The following is a 13324-nucleotide window of genomic DNA, read 5'->3' on the forward strand; positions in this document are numbered from 1 at the left end:
TCTACAATTCCTAAAAACCTGCATTCCTCCATCTTTTGATCCCTTTCAGTTTGCCTACAGAGCCAACAGATCAGTTGAAGATGCCATAAGCATAGGTCTCTACCACGTTCTCAATCTCGAAAATCCTAACAGCTATGCTAGGATCCTTTTGATTGACTACAGCTCTGCGTTCAACACAATAGTGCCATCAAAACTATATTTTAAACTGAAAGACCTCTCGCTGCCTGAATCAATTTGTGCATGGATCCTAGATTTTCTAAGATGCAGACCGCTAGTTGTTAAAGTTGGTGACCTCACTTCCTCCACATGCATTCTCAACACAGGCACGCCACAGGGGTGTGTTCTATCCCCACTGTTGTACTCACTATTCACACAACACTGTGCAACTCAAAATGAATGTAACACCATGGTCAAGTTTGCCGACGAAACTACTCTAGAAGGGCTGATTACGAACACTGATGAGTCAAAATATAGGGAAGAAGTACTGGAACTTGTCAGCTGGTGTGATCAAAACAACTTAGAACTCAACGTATCAAAAACAAAAGAATTAATTTTAGATTTCAGGAAGACCAGATCTGACCCCTCACCACTAGTTATTACAGACAAGCAAGTAGAGATCAGTATCAGTATCAGTAGCTCAAGGAGGCGTCACTGCGTTCGGACAAATCCATATACGCTACACCACATCTGCCAAGCAGATGCCTGACCAGCAGCGTAACCCAATGCGCTTAGTCAGGCCTTGAGAAAAAATAAAATAAAACAAAATAAAATAAAAGTAGAGATCATCAGCGAAATTGTTAAGAAAGCACAACAGCGCCTGTACTTTCTTCAGAGCCTCAAAAAGTTCGGAATTAAAACATAAATCATGGTTGATTTCTACCGAGCAGTCATTGAAAGTGTGCTAACCTTCGCTATTACTGTTTGGTACGGAAACATTTCCAAGGCAGAAGTTGCAGCCCTTTACAGAATTGTAAAAACTGCCACCTGAATTACCGGGGCTGATCTACCTTCTCTAGAAGACATATATTATAATCGGCTACTCAAAACAGCAAAATCAATCAGCCAGGACGAATCACATCCAGCTTTTGGGATTTTCGAGATGCTCCCCTCTGGTCGACGGTACAGAAGTATAAGGTTAATCACTTCGCCAATACCTTTTTTCCCAAAGCAGTGAATGCCCTGTCTCTCGAACAAATCCAGTATGATAAAAAGAATTGTGTAATCAACAACCATCTACCTGAAGATCTAGTCATCATCCCCATCCACATGTAATATGCGGCTTCTGTTCGAAGGTGTGTGTGTGTGTGTGTGTGTGTGTGTGTGTGTGTGTGTGTGTGTGTTTGTGTGTGTGTGAGTATGCACAATTTTTTGTATTGATATGCACATATTTCTGCTGTATCTGTTTGTGTATGATTTTCGATTTATGTTCATATCTTGTTATGTACTATCCCCCCCCCTCCCCAATAATCCTTGTGACCCCGGTACACTTGGTAATAAAGACATATTCTATTCTATTCTCTGAGCTATCACACAAACCAAGCCGCCGGCCACACTACCCACCAGAGCAGACATAGGAGTACTGTTGCTGCATGAGACGGATGGAGTTGATGGCCCGACCAATGTAGGGGCCACACTCTGGCATTAGGTCCTCCAGACAGCTGGTGTAGTTATCTAAAGACCTGCACACACACAGCTCGTGTAGTTGTCTAAAGCCCTGCACACACCACAACACACAGCTGGTGTAGTTGTCTAAAGACCTGCACACACCACAACACACAGCTCGTGTAGTTGTCTAAAGACCTGCACACACCACAACACACAAATACACAGACAGCTCGTGTAGTTGTCTAAAGCCGTACACATACCACAACACACACAGCTCGTATTGATGTCCAAAGACCTGCACACACCACAACACAGACACACAGCTAGTGTAGATGTCCAAAGACCTGCACACACCACAACACAGACAGCTAGTGTAGATGTCCAAAGACCTGCACACACCACAACACAGCTAGTGTAGATGTCCAAAGACCTGCACACACCACAACACAGACAGCTAGTGTAGATGTCCAAAGACCAGCACACACCACAACACAGACAGCTAGTGTAGATGTCCAAAGACCTGCACACACCACAACACAGACATACAGCTAGTGTAGATGTCTACAGACCTGCACACACCACAACACAGACAAACAGCTAGTGTAGATGTCCAAAGACCTGCACACACCACAACACAGCTAGTGTAGATGTCCAAAGACCTGCACACACCACAACACAGACAGCTAGTGTAGATGTCCAAAGACCTGCACACACCACAACACAGCTAGTGTAGATGTCCAAAGACCTGCACACACCACAACACAGACAGCTAGTGTAGATGTCCAAAGACCTGCACACACCACAACACAGACAGCTAGTGTAGATGTCCAAAGACCTGCACACACCACAACACAGACAAACAGCTAGTGTAGATGTCTAAAGACCTGCACACACCACAACACAGCTAGTGTAGATGTCCAAAGACCTGCACACACCACAACACAGACAGCTAGTGTAGATGTCCAAAGACCTGCACACACCACAACACAGACAGCTAGTGTAGATGTCCAAAGACCTGCACACACCACAACACAGACAGCTAGTGTAGATGTCCAAAGACCTGCACACACCACAACACAGCTAGTGTAGATGTCTAAAGACCTGCACACACCACAACATAAAATCTCTGCATACAACTAAGCCAACTTAATAATGAGTATGGTAGTGACCGGCTTGTCACAAAAAATAAAAGTGAAAGATAACCTTCCCATTTCGTGCAAGACAAGTGATACTTTTTTTTCTTCCTTTTTTTCAAAATTCTCTAAGTGTAGACAGTGGTATTTGTTCCTGCTCATCCATCCCTCCACAATGATTCATCAATCCTTCCTGCTAATTCATCCCTCCACAATCATTCATCAGTCCTTCCTGCTCATTCATCCCTCCACAATCATTCATCAATCCTTCCTGCTGCTCATTCATCCCTCCACAATCATTCATCAGTCCTTCCTGCTAATTCATCCCTCCACAATCATTCATCAATCCTTCCTGCTGCTCATTCATCCCTCCACAATATTCATCAATCCTTCCTGCTGCTCATCCACCCCTCCACAATCATTCATCAATCCTTCCTGCTCATCCACCCCTCCACAATCATTCATCAATCCTTCCTGCTCATTCATCCCTCCACAATCATTCATCAATCATTCCTGCTCATTCATCCCTCCACAATCATTCATCAATCTTCCTGCTCATTCATCCCTCCACAATCATTCATCAATCCTTCCTACTCATTCATCCCTCCACAACCATTCATCAATCCTTCCTGTTCATTCATCCCTCCACAATATTCATCAATCCTTCCTGCTCATTCATCCCTCCACAATCATTCATCAATCCTTCCTGTTCATCCATCCCTCCACAATGATTCATCAATCCTTCCTTCTCATTCATCCCTCCACAATCATTCATCAATCATTCCTGCTCATTCATCCCTCCACAATCATTCATCAATCTTCCTGCTCATTCATCCCTCCACAATCATTCATCAATCCTTCCTACTCATTCATCCCTCCACAACCATTCATCAATCCTTCCTGTTCATTCATCCCTCCACAATATTCATCAATCCTTCCTGCTCATTCATCCCTCCACAATCATTCATCAATCCTTCCTGTTCATCCAATACCATCCCTCCACAATGATTCATCAATACTTCCTGCTGCTCATTCATCCCTCCTCAATCATTCATCAATCCTTCCTGCTCATTCATCCCTCCACAATCATTCATCAGTCCTTCCTGCTGCTCATTCATCCCTCCACAATATTCATCAATACTTCCTGCTCATCCACCCCTCCACAATCATTCATCAGTCCTTCCTGCTGCTCATTCATCCCTCCACAATCATTCATCAGTACTTCCTGCTGCTCATCCACCCCTCCACAATATTCATCAGTACTTCCTGCTGCTCATCTACCCCTCCACAATCATTCATCAGTACTTCCTGCTGCTCATCTACCCCTCCACAATCATTCATCAGTACTTCCTGCTGCTCATCTACCCCTCCACAATATTCATCAGTACTTCCTGCTGCTCATCCACCCCTCCACAATATTCATCAGTACTTCCTGCTGCTCATCCACCCCTCCACAATATTCATCAGTACTTCCTGCTGCTCATCCACCCCTCCACAATATTCATCAGTCCTTCCTGCTGCTCATCCACCCCTCCACAATCATTCATCAATCCTTCCTGCTCATCCACCCCTCCACAATCATTCATCAGTCCTTCCTGCTGCTCATCCACCCCTCCACAATCATTCATCAGTCCTTCCTGCTGCTCATCTACCCCTTCACAATCATTCATCAGTACTTCCTGCTCATTCATCCCTCCACAATCATTCATCAATCCTTCCTACTCATTCATCCCTCCACAATATTCATCAATCCTTCCTGCTCATTCATCCCTCCACAATATTCATCAATCCTTACTATTCATTCATCCCTCCACAATCATTCATCAATCGCAATACCGGTGTTTTGTTTGGTTGGTTGGTTTTTGATACGATAATACCAAAACCTTTCATAATAATACTGTGATACAACAGATATACAGCAATCAATATAGCATCTTGTGTGTGTGTGTGTGTGTGTGTGTGTGTGTGTGTGGTCACAACAGTAATCTGTATGGTAAAATCAGCAGGAATCACACGTCATGACATGAGGGCTTTAGCTCTGTTTTATTATGTCATGGGATGTGTCCAAAGTGAAAATGGTGTCAATATATTTTCTTTTCATTGACAGAAACACTAAGAATAGTGTTCTGTTCTACCTATGTTGAAGGCACTACCACAAACATCCCCATCACGGCAAACAACAAAATGGACCCTGGTCACTCACTGACAAATGGCCGTCATGTTCTGCATGCCCTGCAACACGGCAGGAGCGTAGGTCGCATTGAAGGTGACGTAACACTGCTTGCCCTTCTGTGTGCACTGCGTCAGCAGTTGCTGTGCTGGCGTCAGCGCTTGTGTGCTGTTGCTGGCTGTAACCAAGGCACACACACACAGCAACCACAGAGGTGAACAGGATTTTATCCTGTGATCAAAAACTGGACACCAGACATCTTCGATAGGGTTGAACGTGATTTTATCCCGTGGTTATTCTTATTTATTCTTATTCTTGTTGCTTATAGTCCAGGGCCCGTATGCACGTCAAACCCGATTAGCTTATTCGCGTTTAGGGCTTAAACGCGGTTAGCTATTCGGAGCTTAAACGCGATTAGCCCCTCTCCGGTTTTGGTATGTACGTCGCCCTATTCGCGATTGAATAGCTCTCCGCGTTTACGGGGCAGGACACGGCGCGCTATTTATAGATTCTTTGGAAAACCGCGGTGCAGCAGGCATTGCTTTCGGTTTAGACATACCCTCCCTCGTGGAACTACCGCTGGTACGTGCTTCGTCGGTTTTCGTCAGTCCCAGTTTTTATTGTTTGTATTACTTGCCATGGAGAATTCAAAGCGCACTAGGAAGCCAAATTTCAGTGCTGATGAAATTCTAGTATTTCTGGAAGAGATGCAGGTGGAACGTGCGCTGTTATTCAGCAGTTTGAATCCGAGTGTAACCAACCCTCAGAAGACAGATACATGGAAAAAGATAGCCGAGAAGGTGAAGGCGTGCGGAGTGGCCGTTCGCACGGTGCAGTGTAACAAGCACCTGTTGCAAGGGTGTCAAGGTAAACCCACGATTCTCCAGCCGTATCTCACCTTCCACCTCGTTTGTCAGCTCCCAAATATGTTGCCGCCTAAACCTGAACTTTCGGAACAGGTCATGGTCATCGTACAGGTCAAACGGGTTCTTTCTGTCACGAAAGATGCGGTTTCTTCGCAATTGCCGTCGCTGTCTCACTTGGAAAAACATCAATGCCGCCATATTTATCCGCGTTTAGGCTCGCTATCTGACCCCCGAGGCACCGATAACTTTATCCGCGTTTAGCCCAGTCGGATAGCTTATGCGTTCTGACGTACATACCAAAATCTGCGGCCTATCCACCCGAATAGGCGCTATTCGCGGATAGCCCTCTATAAGGATCGACGTGCATACGGGCCCAGCCGACTGCAAAGGGCCATATCAGGACTGTCAAACCATACAAATGCTCAACCGTGTCAACACAAAACTGTCACATCTACAACAACAACAAAAACACCAAAAAAAAAGACAAACCCACAAAACAGTTCATGACTGTCACATCTACAAAAAAAACAAACCCAACTAAGACAAACTCAGAAAACAGTTCATGACACAGTATCCCAACCATTTAGCTCCTTATGGCAAATAAGACTAGGCCATGCTGAGGACGCCAGCCATTCCACTTAATTCATCATCCCCAGATTACAAAAAATCGTAAAAAAAAAGAAGGAAAAAAACAATACTTCAAAGCCAAAAAAAACATAAAAAGGCCATATAGGCAAATAACACTGCAGAATGGGCAGCTAGTGCCCACCCCAGTGTTTAGACCTCACTACCTAATCGCCAGAGCAAAACAGCACAGATAGGACATCATAGACTGTGGAAAAAAGAAAAAAGTGTCAAGGCTTGCTTGAAAAAAAGAAAGGGGAATGGACTGGGAAGGCAGAAAAGGGAGACAACAGTGAAGACAGAAAAAAAAGGCAGAAACAAAGACAGTGACAGAAAAGAGGAAATTTCTAGCACAGAATTTCCAGAAGGCGGGGGTGCTATTTATACTGAAAGACCCCCGGCATCCCACGGGGGATATCCTGTGGTTAAAAAGTGGACACCAGACATCTTCAATAGAGATGAACGTGATTTTATCCTGTGGTTAAAAAGTGGACACCAGACATCTTCAATAGAGATGAACGTGATTTTATCCAGTGGTTAAAAAGTGGACACCAGACATCTTCAATAGAGATGAACGTGATTTTATCCTGTGGTTAAAAAGTGGACACCAGACATCTTCAATAGAGATGAACGTGATTTTATCCAGTGGTTAAAAAGTGGACACCAGACATCTTCAATAGAGATGAACGTGATTTTATCCTGTGGTTAAAAAGTGGACACCAGACATCTTCAATAGAGATGAACGTGATTTTATCCAGTGGTTAAAAAGTGGACACCAGACATCTTCAATAGAGATGAACGTGATTTTATCCTGTGGTTAAAAAGTGGACACCAGACATCTTCAATAGAGATGAACGTGATTTTATCCTGTGGTTAAAAAGTGGACACCAGACATCTTCAATAGAGATGAACGTGATTTTATCCTGTGGTTAAAAAGTGGACACCAGACATCTTCAATAGAGATGAACGTGATTTTATCCTGTGGTTAAAAAGAGGACACCAGACATCTTCAATAGAGATGAACGTGATTTTATCCAGTGGTTAAAAAGTGGACACCAGACATCTTCAATAGAGATGAACGTGATTTTATCCTGTGGTTAAAAAGTGGACACCAGACATCTTCAATAGAGATGAACGTCATTTTATCCTGTGGTTAAAAAGTGGACACCAGACATCTTCAACAGAGATGAACGTCATTTTATCCTGTGATTAAAATGCGGACACCAGACATCTTCAATAGAGATGAACGTGATTTTATCCAGTGGTTAAAAAGTGGACACCAGACATCTTCAATAGAGATGAACGTGATTTTATCCTGTGGTTAAAAAGTGGACACCAGACATCTTCAATAGAGATGAACGTGATTAATTTTTATCCTGTGGTTAAAAAGTGGACACCAGACGTCTTCAATAGAGATGAACGTGATTTTATCCTGTGGTTAAAAAGTGGACACCAGACATCTTCAATAGAGATGAACGTGATTTTATCCTGTGGTTAAAAAGTGGACACCAGACATCTTCAATAGAGATGAACGTGATTAATTTTTATCCTGTGGTTAAAAAGTGGACACCAGACATCTTCAATAGAGATGAACGTGATTTTATCCTGTGGTTAAAAAGTGGACACCAGACGTCTTCAATAGAGATGAACGTGATTTTATCCTGTGGTTAAAAAGTGGACACCAGACATCTTCAATAGAGATGAACGTGATTTTATCCTGTGGTTAAAAAGTGGACACCAGACATCTTCAATAGAGATGAACGTGATTTTATCCTGTGATTGAAATGTGGACACCAGACATCTTCAATAGAGATGAACATGATTTTATCCTGTGGTTAAAAAGTGGACACCAGACATCTTCAATAGAGATGAACGTCATTTTATCCTGTGGTTAAAAAGTGGACACCAGACATCTTCAATAGAGATGAACGTCATTTTATCCTGTGATTGAAATGTGGACACCAGACATCTTCAATAGAGATGAACGTGATTTTATCCTGTGGTTAAAAAGTGGACACCAGACACCTTCAATAGAGATGAACGTGATTTTATCCTGTGGTTAAAAAGTGGACACCAGACATCTTCAATAGAGATGAACGTGATTTTATCCTGTGGTTAAAAAGTGGACACCAGACATCTTCAATAGAGATGAACGTGATTTTATCCTGTGGTTAAAAAGTGGACACCAGACATCTTCAATAGAGATGAACGTGATTTTATCCTGTGGTTAAATGTGGACACCAGACATCTTCAATAGAGATGAACGTCATTTTATCCTGTGGTTAAAAAGTGGACACCAGACATCTTCAATAGAGATGAACGTCATTTTATCCTGTGGTTAAAAAGTGGACACCAGACATCTTCAATAGAGATGAACGTGATTTTATCCTGTGGTTGAAATGTGGACACCAGACATCTTCAATAGAGATGAACGTGATTTTATCCTGTGGTTGAAATGTGGACACCAGACATCTTCAATAGAGATGAACGTCATTTTATCCTGTGATTGAAATGTGGACACCAGACATCTTCAATAGAGATGAACGTGATTTTATCCAGTGGTTAAAAAGTGGACACCAGACATCTTCAATACAGATGAACGTGATTTTATCCTGTGGTTGAAATGTGGACACCAGACATCTTCAATAGAGATGAACGTCATTTTATCCTGTGGTTGAAATGTGGACACCAGACATCTTCAATAGAGATGAACGTGATTTTATCCTGTGGCTAAAGAGTGGACACCAGACACCTTCAATAGAGATGAACGTGATTTTATCCTGTGGCTAAAGAGTGGACACCAGACACCTTCAATAGAGATGAACGTCATTTTATCCTGTGGTTAAAAAGTGGACACCAGACATCTTCAATAGAGATGAACGTCATTTTATCCTGTGGCTAAAGAGTGGACACCAGACACCTTCAATAGAGATGAACGTGATTTTATCCTGTGGCTAAAGAGTGGACACCAGACATCTTCAATAGAGGTGAACGTGATTTTATCCAGTGGTTAAAAAGTGGACACCAGACATCTTCAATAGAGATGAACGTGATTTTATCCTGTGATTGAAATGTGGACACCAGACATCTTCAATAGAGGTGAACGTGATTTTATCCAGTGGTTAAAAAGTGGACACCAGACATCTTCAATACAGATGAACGTGATTTTATCCAGTGGTTAAAAAGTGGACACCAGACATCTTCAATAGAGGTGAACGTGATTTTATCCTGTGGTTAAAAAGTGGACACCAGACATCTTCAATAGAGATGAACGTGATTTTATCCAGTGGTTAAAGAGTGGACACCAGACATCTTCAATAGAGATGAACGTGATTTTATCCTGTGGCTAAAGAGTGGACACCAGACATCTTCAATAGAGATGAACGTGATTTTATCCTGTGGCTAAAGAGTGGACACCAGACATCTTCAATAGAGATGAACGTGATTTTATCCTGTGGTTAAAAAGTGGACACCAGACATCTTCAATAGAGATGAACGTGATTTTATCCTGTGGTTAAAGAGTGGACACCAGACATCTTCAATAGAGATGAACGTGATTAATTTTTATCCTGTGGTTAAAAAGTGGACACCAGACATCTTCAATAGAGATGAACGTGATTTTATCCTGTGATTAAAATGTGGACACCAGACATCTTCAATAGAGATGAACGTGATTTTATCCTGTGGTTAAAGAGTGGACACCAGACATCTTCAATAGAGATGAACGTGATTTTATCCTGTGGTTAAAGAGTGGACACCAGACATCTTCAATAGAGATGAACGTGATTTTATCCTGTGGTTAAAGAGTGGACACCAGACATCTTCAATAGAGATGAACGTGATTTTATCCTGTGGTTAAAGAGTGGACACCAGACATCTTCAATAGAGATGAACGTGATTTTATCCTGTGGTTAAAGAGTGGACACCAGACATCTTCAATAGAGATGAACGTGATTTTATCCTGTGGTTAAAGAGTGGACACCAGACATCTTCAATAGAGATGAACGTGATTTTATCCTGTGGTTAAAGAGTGGACACCAGACATCTTCAATAGAGATGAACGTGATTTTATCCTGTGGTTAAAGAGTGGACACCAGACATCTTCAATAGAGATGAACGTGATTTTATCCTGTGGTTAAAGAGTGGACACCAGACATCTTCAATAGAGATGAACGTCATTTTATCCTGTGGTTAAAAAGTGGACACCAGACATCTTCAATAGAGATGAACGTGATTTTATCCTGTGGTTAAAAAGTGGACACCAGACATCTTCAATACAGATGAACGTCATTTTATCCTGTGATTGAAATGTGGACACCAGACATCTTCAATAGAGATGAACGTGATTTTATCCTGTGGTTAAAAAGTGGACACCAGACATCTTCAATAGAGATGAACGTGATTTTATCCTGTGGTTGAAATGTGGACACCAGACAGCAACTGTGATAAAGAGTACACACATCTTCGGTAGCGGCGAACGTGATTATTTTCCTAAAATTGAAAAAAAAAGAAAAAAGAAAGAAAGAAAAATTCCATTTTTTCTTTAGCGCTGAGAGAGAAGGGGCAGTCATGTCAACCATTTTCTCTCTAGCGCTGAGAGAGAAGGGGCAGTCATGTCAACCATTTTCTCTTTAGCGCTGTGAGAGAAGGGGCAGTCATGTCAACCATTTTCTCTCTAGCGCTGAGAGAGAAGGGGCAGTCATGTCAACCATTTTTTCTTTAGCGCTGAGAGAGAAGGGGCAGTCATGTCAACCATTTTCTTCCTTCACTGGGGAGGTTAACGTGTATAGCAAGCGACAGCTGTTTCACCCTCTGTGTGTGTGTGTGTGTGTGTGTGTGTGTGTGTGTGTGTGTGTAAGAGGGCAGACAGAGAGAGAGTGTTTGCACAAATCAGATCAACAGACAAACGTAATCAACAAAAAACCAAACCACCACCCAACAATCCAGCTAACCAATCCATCAACGAACCAGCATATAGCCAACCACCCAATCAACCAACCCACCAGCTAATCAACCAACACCCCCCCCCCCCCCCCCCCCCCTCCCCGCCCGGCAGGTGAAAGGGGCACTGACCAGTTCGGGTGCAGGTTCTGTCATAATCCGGCCTGATGAAGTTGAGGATGGTGTTGACGTACTGCAGACTGGTCACGTCACAGGTCGCCTTCTTCCTCTCCAGACACGTCATCTGCTCCGACATGGCCCTGTGACATGACATGACGTGACATGGCCCTGTGACATGATATGACGTGACATGGCCCTGTGACGTGACATGACGTGACGTGACATGGCCCTGTGACGTGACGTGACATGGCCCTGTGACATGACATGACGTGACATGGCCCTGTGACATGATATGACGTGACATGGCCCTGTGACGTGACATGACACTACCCTGTGACATCGCATGGTCGTGTGACATGACATCAAACTGTCTTGTAGCAATATGACATGGTCATGTGACAGCGTCACATGGCATTAAACGGCCATGTGACATGACACGACATGGTTGTGACATGGCGTGACAATGTCAAAACATGACATGACGCGGCCCTGTGACAGCATGACACACCATGGTCTGTGATAACATGGTATGGCCCTGTGACATGACACACCATGGTCTGTGATAACATGGTATGGCCCTGTGACATGACACACCATGGTCTGTGATAACATGGTATGGCCCTGTGACAGCATGACATGGTCTGTGATAACATGGTATGGCCCTGTGACAGCATGACATGGTCTGTGATAACATGGTATGGCCCTGTGACAGCATGACATGGTCTGTGATAACATGGTATGGCCCTGTGACAGCATGACATGGTCCCGCCATAACGTGACATTGCCCTGTGGTGACATGACATTGCCCCTGTGACATACTGTCTGTAAGTAGGTAGCCACATGGTCTGTAAGTGCCTTATCATACTGTCTGTAAGTACATAGCCACATGGTCTGTAAGTGCCTTATCATACTGTCTGTAAGTACATAGCCACATGGTCTGTAAGTGCCTTATCATGTTGTCTGTAAGTACATAGCCACATGGTCTGTAAGTGCCTTATCATGTTGTCTGTAAGTACATAGCCACATGGTCTGTAAGTGCCTTATCATACTGTCTGTAAGTACATAGCCACATGGTCTGTAAGTGCCTTATCATGTTGTCTGTAAATACATAGCCACATTGTCTGTACGTGCCTTATCATGTTGTCTGTAAGTACATAGCCACATGGTCTGTAAGTGCCTTATCATGTTGTCTGTAAGTACATAGCCACATGGTCTGTAAGTGCCTTATCATGTTGTCTGTAAGTACATAGCCACATGGTCTGTAAGTGCCTTATCATGTTGTCTGTAAGTACATAGCCACATGGTCTGTAAGTGCCTTATCATGTTGTCTGTAAGTACATAGCCACATGGTCTGTAAGTGCCTTATCATACTGTCTGTAAGTACATAGCCACATGGTCTGTAAGTGCCTTATCATACTGTCTGTAAGTACATAGCCACATGGTCTGTAAGTGCCTTATCACAAAGTCTGTCTGTAAGTGTCCTATCATGTTGTCTTAAGTCCAAAGCCACACAGTCTGTAAGTGCTATATCACACTGTCTGTAAGTATGTAGCCACACTGTAAGTGCTATATCACACTGTCTGTGAGTATGTAGCCACACTGTAAGTGCCTTATCACAAAGTCTGTAAGTACATTGCCACAGAGTCCTGTTACAAGAGAACTACATGACACGGCCCCCTGACAACAGAATTACATGACATGGTAGGTCCACTGTCACATACTCTGCAAGTACATTGTCACAAAGACTGTAAGTGCCTTATCACAATGTCTGTAAGCGCTTTGTCTGTCTGTCTGCGCCTTATCACATCGTCTGTAAGTACACTGCCACGTATTCTGTGAGTGCCTTATCAGATTGTCCGTTAGTG

The 13324-nt window shown here is 43.1% G+C and overlaps 1 protein-coding gene across 2 annotated transcripts in view; it reads right to left on the reverse strand.

Annotated features, from left to right (window-relative positions):
- Positions 1 to 13324, reverse strand: part of LOC143301319 (uncharacterized) — a 122945-nt gene that overhangs the window by 90951 nt on the left and 18670 nt on the right. For both annotated transcript variants that reach the window (XR_013057766.1, XM_076615526.1), the window contains exons 4-6: positions 11472 to 11599; positions 4942 to 5086; positions 1561 to 1679 (exon numbers count right to left, since the gene is read on the reverse strand). Coding sequence is in view for 1 of the 2 variants with exons in the window: in XM_076615526.1 (XP_076471641.1) it covers positions 1561 to 1679; positions 4942 to 5086; positions 11472 to 11599 (392 nt within the window). In the remaining variant the exon portion in view is untranslated. The remainder of the gene's footprint in view (positions 1 to 1560; positions 1680 to 4941; positions 5087 to 11471; positions 11600 to 13324) is intronic.

This window comes from Babylonia areolata, chromosome 27 (genome assembly GCF_041734735.1).
Source record: "Babylonia areolata isolate BAREFJ2019XMU chromosome 27, ASM4173473v1, whole genome shotgun sequence".
NCBI classification, from domain to species: domain Eukaryota; kingdom Metazoa; phylum Mollusca; class Gastropoda; order Neogastropoda; family Buccinidae; genus Babylonia; species Babylonia areolata.